The 19,796-nt window shown below is 31.3% G+C and overlaps 2 protein-coding genes across 11 annotated transcripts; both read right to left on the reverse strand.

Moving 5' to 3' along the window:
* Positions 1-56: 56 nt before the first annotated feature.
* On the reverse strand, positions 57-6,314 carry LOC113852679 (zinc transport protein ZntB-like). 3 transcript variants are annotated; one of them, XM_027483022.1, is made up of 8 exons: positions 5,589-5,755; positions 4,628-5,491; positions 3,698-3,886; positions 3,524-3,615; positions 3,036-3,095; positions 2,878-2,944; positions 948-1,151; positions 57-599 (listed from the first exon to the last, which is right to left on the reverse strand). In XM_027483022.1, the coding sequence occupies exons 2-8, from the start codon at positions 5,321-5,323 to the stop codon at positions 450-452; spliced, it is 1,458 nt and encodes a 485-aa protein (XP_027338823.1). In that variant the 5' UTR covers positions 5,324-5,491; positions 5,589-5,755; the 3' UTR covers positions 57-449. The 3 variants fall into 3 exon arrangements, with proteins under 3 accessions (XP_027338823.1, XP_027338822.1, XP_027338821.1); XM_027483021.1 differs by lacking the exon at positions 5,589-5,755 and adding an exon at positions 6,124-6,314 and having other exon boundaries at positions 63-827; positions 2,878-2,947; XM_027483020.1 differs by having other exon boundaries at positions 63-827; positions 2,878-2,947; positions 5,589-5,665.
* Positions 6,315-7,403: 1,089 nt separating this feature from the next.
* On the reverse strand, positions 7,404-13,935 carry LOC113868382. 8 transcript variants are annotated; one of them, XM_027503954.1, is made up of 11 exons: positions 13,522-13,919; positions 13,186-13,229; positions 12,742-12,862; positions 12,478-12,601; positions 11,771-11,818; positions 11,178-11,687; positions 10,725-11,001; positions 10,361-10,643; positions 9,441-9,599; positions 8,417-8,878; positions 7,525-8,125 (listed from the first exon to the last, which is right to left on the reverse strand). In XM_027503954.1, the coding sequence occupies exons 3-11, from the start codon at positions 12,778-12,780 to the stop codon at positions 7,835-7,837; spliced, it is 2,193 nt and encodes a 730-aa protein (XP_027359755.1). In that variant the 5' UTR covers positions 12,781-12,862; positions 13,186-13,229; positions 13,522-13,919; the 3' UTR covers positions 7,525-7,834. The 8 variants fall into 8 exon arrangements, with proteins under 8 accessions (XP_027359728.1, XP_027359719.1, XP_027359747.1 ...); XM_027503927.1 differs by lacking the exon at positions 11,771-11,818 and having other exon boundaries at positions 7,404-8,125; positions 9,441-9,602; positions 11,178-11,722; positions 13,522-13,935; XM_027503918.1 differs by lacking the exon at positions 11,771-11,818 and having other exon boundaries at positions 7,405-8,125; positions 9,441-9,602; positions 10,725-11,004; positions 11,178-11,722; positions 13,522-13,883.
* Between the last annotated feature and the right edge of the window lie 5,861 nt (positions 13,936-19,796).

Here is a 19,796-nt window from a genome sequence, read left to right on the forward strand (position 1 = left end):
TAAGCAAATTTATATAAAACTTGATTGAGTTGAACAACTAGCAAATATTATTTTCTGTAATATAATTTTATTTTTATTTAAGAATAAAGGTGGTAAACAATTACATATCCTATTTTAGTGTACTAGAAATAGAAAGCTTTTAGAAACAAAAAAACTAGAAATAGTATCACATTTTATATACACTAAGCTGAGATAATGCTAGTAAATAAGCCAAATAAAATTGAAATACATGAGGCTTATAAATTGAGGCCAACGAATGTCCAGAAGTAGCTATCAGCTTATCATCACGAATATCCCATCTACCCATGGTTGCGGCTTCCTTCCAATTCCCCGGACTTCAGGGATAAGAATAATGCCCTTTCAATTCAGGCTTTAACTTCATACATGCATGGCCCCTTTACCACCAAATGTAATTATTGTTAAAGCATACTTGGACAGTTAAAACATCTCTATTGTATGACAACATAGTCCTCTTCACCATGGAAAGCATCACCAGCAGTAGGAGGTAAGTTATTCCGTTTCCGGACTTGGGCATGAGTCTCTGCTTCATGCTGAAACATCTTCACCAATTCTTGCAGCTCAAGCTTCCTAACTTCAACCTGTTCCTCAGCAATGGGATTTTTCAGCCCAAGGTAAACCAGGCCAACTATAATTAGCACTAGTCCCAAAAAGACGATGATTGCTGTAAAGACACCGAATGCATATGGTGTATTTTGTGCCCCAGGTATTCCGTCAACATTGATCCCAAATAACCCAGTAATGATGGTGAGGACAACGCCACAACCACCAAATACAGCTAAATTATGGGTCACCCGAAGGCTTCTATCCTGATAGATATTTACGAAATGCAAGACAACTATCATGTTAATCTAGGTGAGCAATATGAAATTGTTCTAGCTACAATCAGAAAATAAACATTCTAAATGAAAGTTCTGATGTACCGATACCTGCAACCAAGCTCGAACAGTGCTCTGCATAACATCTTGAATGGTAAACAAGCGGCCACGGACTGCTTCTTGCTCTTCAATCATTTCCCTTGTGCTCTTTTTTATTCCCTCTAACAAGATTTTTGCACCATTTCCTTTCAAATGTTGGAGAAGCTCAAAGATAATCTCGTCTCTTGCATGGAGGGACCACTTCACCCTGATAACCTGCAATGGAACCCAAAAGTTGAAAGGAGCTTTTCTGTGTAATGGATTTGCCCAGCATGAATTGTCATTAGACAAATAAAATCAATCTAAGGTAGAGAGAATTTGGCTCATTTTGGTATTTCTTGTGCTTTTCAAAAGTTATTTTCAGAAGTGAAAGATTAAAATTACACAATTAGTAGGTTACAGAATGGCTTTATTGCTAAAATGTATCTTTTCATGCCTGAAGAACACAAACCGCAATTAAATTACATTAACATCATTGACAACTAAAAGACTTAAAAGCTTAAGCTGTCAAGTAGCGGCCCTTAACACATTGACTTTTGAATCCAGCTTTTGGGAAGGAAAGGCCACAAAGTCTTTATGAATCAGAAATTATAATAATGAGACAAGTCGGGTAAGCTTCTGGATTCTAGTTCCAAATGTACATCTATAAGCAGAATGAAGATTGTGATGCAAGAGCCACTTATCTCAGACTTGGAAAGAGTTCAGTTCAGGTTGACTAATAAGAAATGGTTCCACACAAAACTCTACTCAAATTTGATATGAATAAATTTTTTTTAGCTTAAAAGTTCAGCTCAAATCAAGTTCTCAAACTCCATGATTCAGTTTATCAGCTATTCAGCTCAAATTACATGAATCAAATGTCAAAATAAGACAATATGAACCAAATGAGCAAAATCAAGTTCGTTAACCTGGTTTATAGCTCAATTCAACTAATAACTATATACTATTGTAAATATGAAAAACTATATATATATATATATAGAGAGAGAGAGAGCAGACATACAGATCTTGAACTGAAAGAGTCTAGTATTTGGGTAGAGTTCAGCTTAATTGGTTTATCAACTATGTTCATTTAGATAATTAATGAGAGGAGCGTCAAACTACTCTCAAGCTTGTTTAGTTCATTGCCAGGCCAGCACTCGGAAGCCTGATAAATTTAGACCAGCTGCACATGATCAATTATCATGTCCTTCAGTGAAAATAAAATTATATGTAGGTCATTAGTGTTTTCACCAACTCACATCTCAGTGGCAGTTAAAATTTAGTTTACTGTTTAGCTATAACTACGATCAAACAGATCTGCAACTCCTGTTCAATTCAATCCTTTCTCATGTTCTTACTTTCTACAAGAGATGTAACATCAAAACTAAATTCACATTTGGCTAAATTGTTTCCTAATGATTTGAATCTTCCAAAACAATTGTTAGAAGTGTCTTACCAACAAGTGCCCAAAAAACTTTAGTTATGGGGAGAGTGTTGGTAATATTTTTCCATAAAAACTTTTCAATTTTGATTTCTTAACCAATATATTAAGGGTATTTGTTAGTATTCACCTTGTTAGGACTACCTTGGCAATAATGTATACGTGTCAAGTATATTACTTCTCAACCTAAGGAGGAGTAATTTCCAGAGATAACTTGTAATTATCACTGTAACTAATACCCAATAATATAGATATACCCGTATTGTATAGTTTAGACATACAGTTCCGGTATGCTCTATAATATGATGTATAATTTTATAGGTTAAGTGCACTATTTAACCTTCAATGGAAAGATCAACCTGTGAACTGTAACCATCTAACCATTTGAAAATCTAAACCCTCAGTTCATCCCCTATTACTGAGTGGATACAATTACATAAAAATGCATTTCTATCGAATTCATAAAATCATCAAGTTGTCTAAATGTATATCCTCGGAGCTTAGCAAGAATGAACATACCTGTGTTGATAACTTTCTGATTTCTTGATTTAAAATTATAATAAAAAGATTCAAATCTTCATGGTTTCTCCTAGTCGAAGGGAAAACTGTTAACTTAGAGCAAGGAAATTTATAGAACTGGAATGACTTGAATTCACACACATTGCACATGTAAGAACCTGTTCATAAACTTCAATTCAATCTCATCTGCTGCCCCAAATATCGATTTACGGAATAACCTGAAAAACTAAATAAAAATGTTAAACCAAAGTACATCACTTGAAGTTTACATAAAATGCAGTTGGAAAAAAAAGTGCACAGGAAGATCAATGTAAGCACAAGGTATATTGTCGATCTTTGCAAGCCACTTATCTAATATGATGCCAAGTATGGACCACTTTTTTTTCCTCACGAATGAAATCAGTTATATATAAGTTTCCTCAGGTATGATATATAGTAAAAAAAATATTTGCTAGATCATAAAGAGCAAAGGTCAGTTTAGTCTCCCGTAAAATAACTACAGAAAAACTTATTTAATATTGACAAGTTTAAACTGAAGAATAGAAACACATAGTGAGACATGAGACACAGACATGTATTTTTCATATATGAGAAAATTAATTATTACCTGCATCAAATATAAAAAAGAAAAAAATGTTTTTATTACCTATCATCCCACCGTGAGAGACGGCAAGCAAGCTGTGCTATAACTTCATGTACTGTTCTTGGCACATTATACCCTCCAGCAGAAAGAAGCTCCTAAACATGGCAGAGCACTGAATGAATTACATCTTTCTAAAAGAATATTAATGTGAACTAGAGACCAGAGAGCAAGAACAACCTGAACTTCTGTTATACCCAGAACATTTATCCTTGACACAGATCCTTTTAGATGCATTACAGTTACAAGGAAGTTTTGTGCTTGCCAAGACCTAAGTACAACTGGAATGTCATCTTCTTCAACAAGAGGATCACCTGCCGATTGTCCCAAAAGCTCAAATAACAGCCCACCTGCAACCCTGACTGGGACCTACAAATAAGAGAAAAGTCTAATCAGTAATTTAGACTGGTTCCAAGGAAAATTCGTTGTGGGGTAAGTCATTGGAGGTTGTTTCTGGGGGGCAGTACAAGTCATTGAAGGTCTGCTTCAATAGCTGTAATGCTTTCTTTCAGACAAACCATTAGTTTTATGATATTTTAGTAAGTTGCTATCTACTGATTGTGACACTGACACAATCAAGCCCTAGGTGTGATGTCTCAGGAATGTTTTAATTCTTCTCATTTACCTTTTTTGTTTTCTTGAATTACAAAATCTACCCAGATCTAATTTTCTTCACAAACTCCTCAAAAATTCACCATAACAGGTCCTTAGAAGTTTCTTGCCAAAATTTATACTAAAACCCGTCAAGAAGAAATCCAAATTTCTAACTGTTTTATCCTAATTTATTGAATTCCATATCAACATCAATTTTCCTACTTAGACCAGAAATCTAAGGAAGAGAAGACAAAATCCAACAGATCACTTTCTTATCTCATATCTAAGTGAATCCATGACAAAGAAACCACAAGCCTTCGAGCATCTATGCCATCAACAAAAGCAAAATACAATTGAAAAATATATTTAAAATCTTAATTGTATACACACAGGCTCATACGTATGCTAGATGTGGTTACATGAATTTTAGCAAACTGAGATCCAAATGTAGCTTGCCAAATGATTGTATTTGTTGACTTAAGACTAGCAATTACCGATGTTGAAAATGCAGTGTACCTCATAGAGAAGGTGTTTCATCCGCTCACTTATAAGTCTACTTTCATCTCTCAAAGCTAAACTAACGGCAGGATGTAACCATTGAGCATTGCTGAGCCAAGCCTCAACGGTGGGGTGACCTGCAGAAACATGGCACCACCATATAGGCCCAGCTGGACGCTCCCAATAGGGAGCTGCCAAATCTGCTACAGTAAAATCATCTTCAGAAGTCTCAAATTCAAATTGATGAGAAGACCAGACAGCATCAACCTGAACTGCTTGGACAAGTTCTGAAATTCTTGTCCATCCAATTGGTAACCAATGACTACCCTCATACTTTTTAGATTGGCCAACCTGAAGGACCTGACTCTCTCTGTCATCATCAGAGGCACCAAATGCACTATCCCTTAAGACATTTACAGATGAAGGATCTGAGTGCTTGTTTTTATCTAGTCCAATGGAAGAAGCCTCCATTAAACCATCTGAAGAGACATGCGTCCTAGAACGTGGGCCATTAGCGTCTAGTCTGTCTGTGATATATGAAGAGGACCTTGATTTAACCGATTTTTTTTGTCCTCGAACATATTCAAAAGCACAAATAAGTCCATCTTTCCAAAGGTCATTTCCAGGATTGGGATCTCTACCATGAAAACTTTTATGGCTATCTGGTTTCTTCTTTATTCCCAAGGAATGTGATTCATCTTCCATATCACTCATTTTCTGCTCTTCAAGAAGCAAACATAGAGCTGTTAAGTTAGATCTTGACAGGAAAAGCCACTCTTATGTGCAAAGTTACACCGGTATGGAATTTGAAAAACATCTTCTGATTTCAAGCCTGGATTTGACAATCAACATCAAGCTTCCCTGATTTATTACAAATCAGTGCTACAATTTGAAGGGAAAAGGTGTTAGTTTTCTATATAGGATAGCACTACAGATATTCTTATCGAAATAAGATGAATGAAAATAATTTAAACAGAACCAGTCATCTATGATTCCATGGTAGTTGATTAAAGTAGAAGATTATGCAAGAAAATCTTCCAGCAATGGTCTAAATCTAACCAATCAACCATCAACATGCATCAAAACAATCCATCTATCATGCAATATATTTTCTTTCTAAAACTACAAAACAAAACAAAGAAGGTTGATTAATTTAGAATTTTCAAACGGGGTTAAGAGCAAAACAATAAGCATAAAAGTAAAGATTCCCATATCAGGGATCAGATGCTTTCTTAAGTTAGATTCCAGCAGCATATAAAGCCGCACAGTATCAGTTAAATTATTTATGGTTCTGAAGGAATAAATTTCTGCAAATGTAATCAACTTAAGGTTTACATTCAGAAATCATGCTTAGCAAAATAACACAAGCACTGGAGGAAAATGCAACTTAAAACTGATAATTCAACAAGGAATAATAACTCGTAACCACTGGAACAAGAAAATACATATAATAATAAGAAAGGAATTTGTAAATAATAATAACTGGGAAATTTTGAGAAAGTAAAGGAAAGTACCACAGGAAAGTGGAGAATTGAGAATTGAGAATGAGAAATGCTTTATTCATTTATCCCCAAACGAATATTACTAAAAGAGAAAACACGCAGTGCGCGCGCGCAGCGACACTACTCGCAAACAACGACGTGCTCCAAAACACACTACGCCTCGCCTTGTTTGTTCCCACTCCAAATAACATTTCACTCATGCACCACACAGTTCTGTAACTTAATATTCTCTTTATAAAAAATAAATAAACATTAAAAATGTTTTATTCTCTTTGAATAAATTTATTTAATATGATTTGAATAAAGTAGGATCTAATATGACTTAAATAAATTTAATATTTATAAAGAACTATTAAATAAAATAATTATTCTTGAAATAATTTTATTCTCACCGTATATGGCTGAGGTGTTCGTTGTGGGGAGTAGAGTTCCCATTGTTCATAGATGTTAACTACGATATTTCATAGAAAATCAACTCAGAATTTACACTCTCAAAGAGTCAAAGTGTCTTCTTCAGGAAGTCTCGGATGTCAAGTTGAATACTATCATATTTTTGGTACGCCAAAAGAGTGCAATCCAAGGAAAGAACATCTTCAAGTTTAAAATAATGCATTTTATGAAAAGATGAAAATTTAGGTTAAATTTTTAAATATATTTTGTTTTACTTTTTAATTGAAATTTTTTATTTTGTTTGAGAACACTATAAATAAGTAAGACCTTGAAGGATTGTCAGAAACTCGATGTTTATTTCACGGTAGCATGTAAATCCACGAATTCAAGGGTTATGATTCGTCAAGAGTCTGCTAAAACCAAACCAATAATATTTTACCACTGTCCCAATCACAATACTATGGTTTTGTAACAAAAAATTGTTTAAATATATCTATATACTATATGTAAATTATTTTAAGATAATATCTGCTAATTCTTTCTTTTTATTTATTTTTTAATCAAATATTTTGCTTTAACGTTGTCATTAATAGGACAGAAAAATATCTAATTAATTTATAAATTCCCCTAGTATTTTTAATTTTGGTATTCAATACACATAACATGATTCTCCTGTTAATTTAAAATTTTAGAAAACCTGATGTCTTATGATCTTATGTTAATTTATCATGTAATATATTGAAAAATATAATATATATACATTTAGTTATCATTAGTTTATCTTTAAGTTAAACACAGCAAAATAAGTTATTCGTGAACTTTTTCAGTTTAATAATCAGTCTTATTTTAAAAATATCGGTGCAATATATTCTGTAAAATATTAAAAAAAAAGTCAATAATGAGAGCAATAACAATTCATAATTTGTCTTTTATAGCTTGACAATAAGTATTTTCAGACTAAATATTTAATTTAATAAAAGACAAAAATTGTCGTATAGGCTATCAACTCATCAGAACTTAAGTGGAATGTATACATCACATAACAAGTGCGCGTAATCAGTTAACAGGTGAGAATATTATCCAAAGGAGATTTTGCACTATAACCAGATGAGAATATTAAGCCAAAAAGTAACCGAGTAAAGCAAATTAGCACACTTTAGTACCTACGTTAAACATGACGAACACAATTATGTAGAATACAACCTCGTGGTAATGGGCTCATAGTCTCTAAAAGACCAAATAATGATACATTAAGTTACTAGACCGTAAATGCCTCTGATTAACCACTTTCAAACTCACATAAAGACCCTGAAAAACCGGGAGGTGCCTAGGATTAGTAACTGTTTTGCCATATTTGTTGGGACTGCTTAGATGGTTGGCTTTGCGAACCACCCAGAGAAGCTTCCCGGGGATTTTGTTGCTGATGTTCCAGAGAAATGCCAGTCTGAGATTGGTAGAAATTAGGATAACCATGGGCTCCAAAATGCTGTGAAGGTTGCTGCTGCCTTTGCCGAAATCCACCTGGTTGTTGATTCTGTCCCTGCACGCTGTAATAGGTGCTGGGAGGAACTGCAGACATTGTTCGAGAGCCAGGCCCCTGAACCCACATGGGAGAACTCTCGTTCTGGCAGAAAACACAAAATAGATCCATTTCAGCCTTGCATATAAATAGGATAAAATAGCATTATGTGTTCTATTCTTTCCTCTCTACCCCCATAATCACAACAAAATGGAACATTTTTTTTTACTTAGCCAGTAAAACGAACATAGTTTTTAACAAAGAAAGTTTAACAGGTCATTTCAGCCTAAAAAAGAATCATCATGATGGTTCCAAACTGACAATGCTTTAGAATAATTGCAATGGGAAAAGTAAAACCAGTTAAATGTAAATAATTTTAAATCAAGATCTTTGTACCTGCTGCAGTGAAATCATATGATTGTTGTCCTTAAACTGGGAGTTTAAAACATCATCATATCCAATGGTTGTCCCAGTAGGAGCAGCAGGTGGATTTAAAGAAAAATTTCCTCCAGGAATGCTTGTAGAATTGCCAAACCCATATCCAGATGGAATAGCAGCAGACTGAGGCAAGCTGCTGACAGAAACACTATTTTTATACTGTGGAAGCACTGCTGCCAGAGACTGGTGATATGTACTATTTCCAGCAAAAGTCTGCTGAAAAGCTGATGGCATATAGGTATAGCTCTGAGGCAAGAATGGATAGCCAATCATATTAGCAAAATGTCCCAGAGGAAGAGTATGTTGAGAGTAGGGATGCACAGCCAGATGTTGAGGAAGTGCAGGTCCAGTAGCAACACTTGCACCAGGCAGGGTTTGTGCATTAGCTTGAGGTGTAGAAATGCTGCCAGCTCTTAGAGCCTGCGCATTACAAGAGAAATCATCAATTAATTGAATTCCGATATCTCTCTCAATCCTATAACAAAAATTTCAATACATAGATGCAACATTTAACCCTGCAAATGTTGTCATCAACAAACAATATTAATCCAGAACACACACGTGACCAGCTCTACAAACATTTCTCTTAAATGTTAAATCAGTCAATCAATATCACAAACATAATCATTTTCAGATTAGTTAACTAATCAGATGCTAGTCCACTTTTGCTCGTGTACAATGTAGTCAAGTTTACAGCTGGTATGTAATATATATACGTCATACCAAACTTTAGCTATAATACATGATACCCTTGCCTGTGTGAAATTACTGATACACCTAAATTAATAGAATTTATTGGAATACCACAGCAAAACTTCAATATAATATAAACCAGAATTCTTAATTCCACTATGCATTTATTAGGCTAAGAATAATCTAAAATTCAAAATACCCTGTAAACCATAACAACTCATAAATAAGTTTAACATTTGTCAAAAGCCTGTACATAGAGAAACTTAAATAAGCAAAAGCAGAAGTGCACCTCTGACATGTTTATGGTGGAACCACCAATTGAAGAAGCAATGTTACTATATTTTGTAGGCATTGATTGTGTTGCAGGGAAGGGGGAGTATGGGATATCCTCCCTTGCTGTTTGAACTGTTGAAGCCAACAGCGCACTGGGCAAAGAATTTGTATATGCCTGCTAAAGTATCAACAGAAAAATTTAGATGTAAATAGCAGGATTGCAAGCCAGAAGACAAACTAAAGCAATATCAGTTGCTTTAGTTTTATGTGTGTGTGTCGGGGGGGGGCGGTTAATCAACAATACTAGTAGCGAGGGGGTTCATTTATCAAACAACTTCATTTAATAAAGCACGAGAGAAACAATATAGAAGTTCGTATGTTGCTCCATCAATAAGACTAAAATGTCCAGGATCCGACTTTTATGCCCATATTCCCAATTCCATCATTGAATACAACAGGAGAAGCCTTGTCACACTAGATGGGGTAACATATACCATTGTCTTCTGCCCTTCATAATGGTTTCACTTACAGAAATCCTTGCTTTTCCTCCGCCACTATTTATTGGTTTAACAGTAGAGACATTTTAAAATATAAATATGGTTTAAAAAATTTCATTTATTTGTTTTGTAGTTAACCCACTATTCTACTCCCAACCAAAGGTTTTAGAGAATACAAAGTTGATTTACTCTAAGTACGTGATGGACAAATGCACAGCACTGTACATCCCCAAGTTTTTATACTACAAGATATCTAATTAGGCTTTGTTTGTTTAAATGGAGCAAAGCCTTGCGCTGAAGGAACAAAATTTTTCTCCTTCAAAAAATTGCTTAAGAACACAAGATTTTCACATTACCAGTCATGAAAATCTAAGACAAACTGGCAATTAGTCATTCTGAACTAATTCATCACAGTTCCAAGCCACAAAACATGCATTACCATTACACTGGAGAAGGGAGCCAGATTCTGCATCTGTGAGCTGGTCTGCGAATGAGGAAATGTGACCTCTGGTTGTTGGTCATTTTCATAAGTAAACCCATGAGATGATGAAGGAAACGGATATTGATTTTCCTGAACAGTTTCGGGGGGTTCAGGTTTTAAAGCCTCTTGTTGTGAAATGGAAGTGTGTTCATAGGTCCCAGCATTCACACCAGTTCCTTGAACTAAATTTCCATCTGAGGTAGTATTAACAAGATGCTCATCCCCATAATAGTCAGGATTTCTGCAAGAAAGGTATCTTTAAGGAAACAACGAATAATCATAATAGTGCCAGTTTGGAACAAGGTTTATATAAGCAACATACCTAGCATCTGAGTTTCCAACTGTTGAAACATCTGTTGTACCAGCTGTATCCTCCTCCAAATTACTTTTCAATTGACTAGATGTATATGGCCCAGATCTCAAAAGGGGGTTTGCAGATCCAAAACTTCCAAAGCTAAGATTTAAGCATTCCGGAGTATGGAGTTGTAGGTGATTTGGAATTACTACAGAAGGATTGTCTTCCTCTGCTTCTGTCCCCTTATCATCTCTCTCGATATTTAGCTGCTCTAAGTTTGCAGCCACTGATGAAACATCATCTTCTGCTGAAATGAAGAAATTAAGAATTAGACTGTACATAGGCACGTGTCTAAGATAAAATTATGAACAGAAATTGTAAATCATCCTAGTTGCCATTGCCATTGCCATTATTATCAAAAGGATGACTATGAGGTTGGTAGGGATTTATGTCCTTATATACCATATAAAACATACATACCTCCTGTGTCCTCTGATGCACTTTTGGCAGATATAGAAGCAGATCCAACATTATCTTCACTTTCAACAGAACCATCTTCTTCTCCATGTTCATCTATGTGAGTTTTCTGCTGCCAATCAGACTCTGCAAAGCTTGATGAGTTCATGTAGTACTCAGAATTTGCTTGGGCATCAACATCCGCAAACACTCTAGCATCATGTTGGTTCTCAATACTAGGCCATTCATCATTCTGTGAAACATTGTGGCTAATGACACGGCCTGAATTAGTATTTGTCTCTGCAACCTTGGAACTATGACCTTGAAATGAATGCAAATTGTGATCTAAAGCTGCTGGAGGCACCAAGACATTCTGATGATTACCACTCTGGATAGAGGAGTTATACACAGATGCCTTGGCCTGTGGCCTACCCATCTTGACAATGTCAGCCATTGATACTTGACCTGCATTCCCCGTCCATGCAGATTGCAATCCAGTATGTTGTGATGATGAAGATAGTCCATCACCAATGCCTAAGGCAAATGGTTTTTCAGTAACCACAGAATCACTGCAACAAATTTGAACATAAATGAGATATGGGAAGTGGGAACACCACCTTGGCCACACATACAACAATAACACAGTAGTGTTGAAGCACTTGCCACTGCAATAAAAAAAAGACATAAAAGTTTATGCTACTAAAGATAGCTAAAAGAAGAATGGCCACGTACTAGCCAAATAATTTAGGACTTCATATAAACCCTAAACCCCAATCAACATAAAAACTAACAGTCTATCTTCAATCAATATCATTCCCAAACCAAATTAGTCATTATACATATTATTCAGCACAGAGAGATCAATGTAGAACCTTAAAACAAACCAGAGAATAACTGCCGCATAACCATCCACCGTTTGAGAAAAATATAACAGAAATGCTAGCAGCACACTCTTTTAAACACTCTTCAACACACTGCTTGTAATTGGTCAATTTAAAGTAATTTTTAAAAGGTAATCAATTTACAAGGCAAATACTTTGCCTTTTTTAAAAATGGACTAATCAAATAAAGAATGTGTTGCTTGCATTTCTCAAAATATAAAATCTATACTGAAAATAGATTATCCAACTCTTCGAATGAAATTGAAGGATCGTTTCTTATTGTATTAACCCTTGTAGGCAGACAGGCTTGGTTTTCATCAAATAGCTTGGCCAAATTTGCAAATGTATCATAACCATAAAAATCTCTTTAACCATATTGATACATTTTTCCCACTCCAATCATGTAAATTTTATTGGGTTAATATATATTAAGGTAAATAAACCTGTAGGATGGCAATCTCCTGTACACATTATTTCCCAGCACACTGGATGCAGAAGATGTAGAACCACCATAAGCAGGTGTTCCATTGTCCTTTTTGTACAAAGGTTTCGCCTGCAGACCAGAATCTGCATCAAAAAACATAGCAGAAATTGAAATCATAATGATATTAATAGCAACAATAGTGGCAGATAATATAAATTTTACAAATTCCGGAGTGATTTTGATCTAAAAACAATATCAGCTGAAACACCCATTATCCACATACCACTGCTGCTGAATTGGTTGCCGCCACCACGTCCAACATGACGATCTGTGCCAGCCCTATTGCCACCACGACTAGATGTGCTATTTATCCCACGAGGCCTGGAATCTGTTGGGTCCTTACTCTGAAACAATAACCGAAACTGCAGGTTAAAAATGGATAGATGAACTCAAAACAAATATCAAAAAATAAATAAAGGCCAGGAAGAGTTAGCACAAACAAATGATCAAGTTAAAGCAACTGTTCATATCCACATACAAACTCAGCATATAGATTCACCTACCGTCAACTTACAAACCTAGGCACATACACATGCACCGTGCACATTCAAATAAGCAATAACCATAAAAAACAAAAACAAACATAGCAGCAGAATACACTCCAAAAACAACAAACAGAATTGATTATCAAACATAAAATCAATTCTGCATAAAAAAAATTGTGCACCTCTTTTTTCTTTTCTCGCTTGCTCTTCACCTCATGAAAAGGATCTACACAATTAACAAACCTAAGATTAGAAATAACTCCGAATATCCAAGTTCCAACTGCGATACGAATGTCTGATAACACCTCTAATAGCGAGGAAACCAAGTAGCGCATCAATCAATAACAACACCACGTTAATTATGTTCGCTTCACTAGTTTTTATCTATTCTGCGTTAAGCCAGAGCAAGCAAGGCAACAAACACCGTTGAACAAAGGTGTCCAATGCTTCCGCTCAAACTGAAAGAAAGGAAAAACCCTAAAGCAGAAGAGAGGGAGGGAAAGAGAGAGAAAGAGAACCTTGGGAGAGGAGGCGACTAACAGCTTCGTTGGGGTCCATGTTACAGTCTTTGAGCATGGCGTAGATCTCGTTGTCGGGGAAATTGGACACAATCTCCTTCAAGCTCTGCACCATCTTTCTCGACGACGGCGGAATCGTCGCCGATGCGGCTTTGGCGCCGCCATTGTTGTGGCCTCCACCGCCCTTACCACTCATCCTTTGTCTGTGTTACTTTCACTGTCACGCCCCCACCGGGCTCACTAGGGTTCCGCCGCGCCAACAAGGAGAAAGTACAAACCTCTCTCTCTCTCTCTCTCTCTCTCTCTCTCTCTCTCTCCTCGCTTCGCAACCAAAAAGCGAAAACCCCTTCTTGCTCTCCCCCCACTCCTTTTCTCTCTGCGTCTTCGATTATTTTAATATTATTATTATTTATCAGTTTTTTTATGAAGCCAGATTAATTTATACAAATGAATTTTTGTTAGATTAAAATAATTAAAAAAATACATATCATCATTATTTTTAAATTTATAGATTAAAATAATAAGCATTTTATATTTTTATTAAAGATGAATATTGATATTAAATAATATTGAATTAAAAAATCAAATATTTAATATAAAAACTACATAATATAAAATAAATAAAAATATTTGTGATTAAGATAATTAAAAAAATTATAAGCAATGACTGAATTTTAATATATAAAATTATTTTGAGTGGTAAAAATAGTTTAAAATATTTAAAGATATAAATTTTATTAGAAATACTTAATATATTTTAAAAATTTTAATACAATAAATATATTTTTAAAAATATTACTTTAAAAATTTGATGTTACTATTTTTATTTTATTTTTTAAAGCCTTTCTATTTGTCATGTTGTTGCTAGCAACGGGTACTAATAGGTTCGGGGGGGGGGGGGGGGGGGAAAGTGTTCAAGCTTATAAAAATGCTGTTCAAGTTCAACCAAGAGTAATTATTTTTTTATTTTTTTACGAATTTAATTTGCATCTAAAAAATAATAATTTCATTTAAACACAAAACTTAAAATTTAAATTTTATATTTTATTAAAATGAGTTTAGTATAACTTAATTGAATAAGTTTATTTTATGGACTTGCACATGAAAAGATAAAAAGTTTTATAAAAAAAGCTTTTTCTTTAATTCATAAGTTTTATACAGAAGGAGGAAAAGTAACAGGCAATGAAATATTTTAAATTTTTGTGAATTCTTTAACTAAAATAATCTCTGAGATTGGATTCTTATTGCTTTTTGACAGAGGAGAAGATATTTAAACAAGTTTTTTTATGTATTTTTTCGAAAAGTTTTCATAAATCTAATTAAGAGTTATGAAGATAATTCCAGACATATGTTTAAGTTTTTAATATCTTATTTTAGCAGGCTTTTGTAATTAAAAGGATGCTTAAAAATATTCATATGTTTTTTTATTTCTTCAAATAATATTCATACTGTGAATAGATTCTTATAAAATAAGAGTTTTTATCTATTTAAAAAGAACATATAAATATTTTATTATAAAACTTATTCGAATTAAAAAATAATGCATAAAATCTCTTTTAAATATTGTATTTATCTATTTTATATATAATTCACGAGTCATAATAACATTTTTATAAGTCATTTTAAATAAATTTATTTTTAATAGTAGTTATATTTTTATTTTTATTTTTTAATTCAATTTAAATTTTAAATTCATATATTGTTTATTTTAAATATTTTATAATTTAATTTAATTTAACATAACAAGTAAGTATTATTAATAAATAAAATATTTTTTTATTTAAATTTTATTATAAAATATATTTTTAGAATTTATCTTGATTTGATAATAATCGTAAACTATACAAAAACTATAATCGTATATTTAAAATTTGAGATTTTATTCTCAAATAAAAATGATTTCAAAAATATTATTATACTTATTAAGCGATGTAATTTCTTTTAATTTAATTATTTAATGTACTTTTATTTATAATTAAATTAATTGCCATTCATTTTTAGTATTATTTCTTTAAAATTGAATATATCTTTTTATTTTAGATAAAATACATCTGGAAGCTGTTATAATATTAATCATTCTTGATTTTTAAATATAAATTTTTATATACCATAAAATCAAATATAATATGTCTTGATTTTAATCATTTACTTTCATAATTTCTTTCTCGATCTTAAACAGTTTATTTCTTTAATTTTTTGTAATTTGATATAATAAAATGTTTATTAATAATAAAAAAGGCTATTATTTAAATGTAAATATCCATACAATACAGGTAATAAGTTTTTTTTTTCTTTTACTTTTTTCTTGCAAAGTTAAGCGGGAAAACTTCCTCTCGTTTATTCAAATAAAATAAGAATCTTTTATCTCTCTTATTAAAGATTTCCTTACGTGTCTCTGTTATTACAAATAGAAAAAAAATTCAAAATTTTCAAGTTCTGTATAAAATTTAAACAGTATTAACCAAAATACTTTAATAAATGAGAACACTTAACTCCATTGGAATTAATTAAGATATAAAATTATTGTAATTAAGCTCCTAATGTCAAAATAATTGGTGTCTATATACAATTATACATACACACACCATATCAATTTTCACGAGCAAGTTGTTCCTATCATACACAGCTACACGCAACTTTATTTAACTTTGATAAACATATCATATCACAAGCTGCTATATGCCCACATTTAATACGATGGTCGGAAAAAAGGAATGTGTTGTCACATTTAATAGGTCTATATGTTTTCCTCTAAGCTTGGTCTAGATGTTAACAATCTTCAAAAAATGATATATAATAAAAATGATTGTTCTTCTGAGGCATGACTATTAAGGTTCTTTTATTAATTTTATAAAATATTTTAAAAGTGAGTATTTCTTAAAAATAATAGTATTTCTTAACTTTATCAAACTTTAAACAGATTCTTCTTCATTACAAAGCCAAGTCAACAATATTGCGTGGATTCTTAAAACAATAATGAAACGACAGCGTTGAGACATTCAGTGACCGACACATACGACAACGTTAACGTTAATCGACATACACGTGTACGCTTTACATATCAAATTGGATGACCTAACTTAACTCTCCTTTGTCTCTTTCTCAATGGTGATGCTTATCTGAAACTAAACAAATTTCAGATTCTGGTCATAAGTCTCTATAAATTAAAAAATATTAATCTATTTTTAAAAATAAATAAGGGAATTTATAAAAATAATAAATCAGCATAAATTAATTTTAATTTATAAACAATTTTTATTTATTTTATGATTTAATCTTTATAAGTGCTTATTGAAGATTAGCTCCATTAGTATCGAACTTATAATATGTTTAATTTAGTGTGTGTTTGAGTTAAATAATTTTGTAAGATGAGGCTCATGATATAAGTCATTTCAGTATTTTTTTATTTTTTTTTATATCCATTCACTGTTAAGAGTTTCACAATGCTGAAAAATATTAAGCAATGAAAAATAGACTTAAAATTACAAATGTTGGTTATTTTGAATAATTTTTTTCTCAGTTGGATGTGAATGTTTTGCTTCATCCGGATAATTATGTTGAATTAAATTATAATATTTGATATGGGTTAATACAGAAGTTTAAAATTGGCAAATTAAGATAGTATTTGGTAGATGAAAAAAAAAATACATGTTTTATTATATATTTGATGTATCTTAAAAATAAAACAAAAATAATGGACACAAGGTTAATTCTTTTTACATGTTTATTTCTGTAAAACCTGTTTGTTTAAACTTTTAAAAAATTATCTTGGTATTTGTCATTTTTTATATATGTTTTTATATATTTTATATAAAGTATAAATTATTTTTCACTATGTTACAGTTATAAAAAAAATGTCATCAAAGTCAATGATGATTTCAATTTTTGCAAGTTGCTTAAAAGAATTAGAAATCCATTTTCAAATTTTAAAAATTCTTAAAAACGTAATTAAACTCACTAAATTTTTCAAAAGGGGTTTTAAAAAAATGTCTTTCACTAAAAATTTCAAAACAAAAGAACATCTTATTTTCACTTTGCCATGGATGCTCCAAATGCTGCTGAACAATTTTTCCCGTTGAATTTCGTTTTAATTCATTAGTAAAATTTGTACAAAATATTTGAGAAGGCTTTTCACCGATTGAAACTTAAATTAATGGTTGAAAGTTTTGTTTAAATAAAATAAATTTGTCTAATAAACTAATTATTAACTTTTTTTAAAACATTATTCTAATTAGTATTTTCAAAATAAAAATGTCTAGCTATTAAATCAAAGAATCTTGTTTATTTCTATCTTTATTATTTTTGAGTAATTTGTAATTTATCCGTTTCTTTTCTAAAATTTTAATATATTTATAAAAATGTTCGTATGATGTGGTTTGAGACAGTATATAAAATAAAATAATAAAATAAAATTATTTAAAAAAATACAATTACGATATTTTTAGATTATAGTTTATTTTTTTTTATGATTTTATATTCATAAGTTAGCTTGATAACTAATTTTATCAAATATTCTAAAAATTGAAAAAGCATCTACACTTAAGAAAAAAAAAGTTGAAAACACATAAAACTAATGTAAATATCTATTTTTTCAATAGGTAGTGAAATTATGGAATTCTTGAGTAATAATCATGGAATTGATTGAAGCATTGGAATAGGTCAATTACAGAGACACTGCAACAACTGTTGATGAATCAAGTTAACCTAATGGTATCATTTATTTATCATAGATTGGTAACAATTAATGAGTCATTCTCTCAAAAGTAACAATGAATCTATCTTTAGTCACCCCCATGGATTTTAAATTTGCATATATTCGTTCCTAAAAAAAATTTGAAAGACTTCATAATAAAAAGAGAATATTTTTTTTTAACAAAAATTTACTGTGTTTTATAAATTAAGAAAATATTTTATACTCGTTCATATATAAAATAATTATTACTATTAAATTTATAAAATATATATTAATATTTTATTTTTTATTTTAAAAATATTAATTTAAAATATATTTGTTTGAAATGAAAAAAAAAACTCACCTTTTTCTCTTTTTCAGAGTTTCATTTTCAAACAGCTCTAAATTATATTAAGACAAAAACTATAAAGAATTTTAAATTTTAAAAAATTTAAATCAGTAACAAGGATAGAAGCTTTGCTTTTCTTCCCCTTTTTCTAAGGGATATTCTTAACTTGTAAACTAATTAAAAAAAAAAAAAAACTCTCTGCTCCCCTCAATTGACAATTGTTTAGGAGTAAACATAAGAGTAAAATAAACTCTCCATATCTAACATAATGTAATTACTGTGCTTTTATAGTTTTTGAAGCTCTTAATTATTATTTAGGTAACAAATAGCAAGCTCAAAAGATGTTTAGGTAATAAGAGTTGCCCTGTTTAAAGAAGAATAAAGAAAATTCAAACTTGTAAATTTATTGAGCTTGTTTATTATTATTCTGTTGGGAACGAAGTTAGAGAAAATGCAAAATTTTTCTTTAAAATGATAGTATCTAAATCAAAGTTCTATATCTAAAAAAAAAGGCTATATAATAAGATCTTGTGTTAATATGAAAAACTCGTAAAATTAAAGTCCATTCTCTTAAAAGTATTTTAGTCTCTTATTTTACTCTCCTTAAAGAAGGAAATATGTAAATTTCAATATATTTAAAAAACTTAAATCTAATTTTTTAAACAAATATACACATTTTTTTCGTTTGCAGTCTATATTTCATTTGAATTAGTCATCTATATACTTTTTATAAATTTAAAATTTACATCTTACAAACTTCATTTCAATTTTAAAATAAAATATAAAATAATTTAAAAAGTTTAGAAGTAAGAGTTTTAGTAAAATTTAAATGATTTTATAAGTATAAAACTCGAGTTTGCGGAGAAAGAAAAGCTTAAAGGCTGTTCTATCTTTGATAAAATTAATGTTTTGGTCGATTTTTTTTAGCATAATAAGGTTTAAAACAGTTTAAATAATTTAATTTACAAATATTTTAAGTAAAGAATGTAAGAACTATTTGACAAAAACAATAAAAAGCTAAAAGTTACTTAATAAAACAAACAATGAACTTAAAAAAAATTAAATCAGAATTACGTTTGTACTGAAACCAAAAAAGTATCCATTATATAACATATAAATAATCGTGTAATAAATATAAATATTGAATATTAAAAAAATAGTATTATCATGAAATTGCGTAAAGACAAATAAATGGGGATTTGGGGGTTGGCGTAAACGGGTGGTTTTACCCTTCGTTCCATTTCATAATTGAAA

This window comes from Abrus precatorius, unplaced genomic scaffold (assembly GCF_003935025.1).
Source record: "Abrus precatorius isolate BTA unplaced genomic scaffold, Abrus_2018 Scaffold10, whole genome shotgun sequence".
Taxonomy (NCBI): domain Eukaryota; kingdom Viridiplantae; phylum Streptophyta; class Magnoliopsida; order Fabales; family Fabaceae; genus Abrus; species Abrus precatorius.

Excerpts from the sequence above, each read along its gene's own strand:
- LOC113852679 (XM_027483021.1), bottom strand. The coding sequence starts at position 5,323 with ATGAGTGATATGGAAGATGAATCACATTCCTTGGGAATAAAGAAGAAA. Across the intron at positions 3,616-3,697 it reads TGGGTATAACAGAAGTTCAG|GAGCTTCTTTCTGCTGGAGG; the intron begins GTTGTTCTTGCT and ends TGCCATGTTTAG. Across the intron at positions 828-947 it reads CTGTTCGAGCTTGGTTGCAG|GATAGAAGCCTTCGGGTGAC; the intron begins GTATCGGTACAT and ends AATATCTATCAG.
- LOC113868382 (XM_027503893.1), bottom strand. The coding sequence starts at position 13,717 with ATGAGTGGTAAGGGCGGTGGAGGCCACAACAATGGCGGCGCCAAAGCC. Across the intron at positions 12,863-13,185 it reads AGCGAGAAAAGAAAAAAGAG|AGTAAGGACCCAACAGATTC; the intron begins GTGCACAATTTT and ends TTATTGTTTCAG. Across the intron at positions 11,819-12,477 it reads AGGAGATTGCCATCCTACAG|TGGCAAGTGCTTCAACACTA; the intron begins GTTTATTTACCT and ends TTTTTATTGCAG.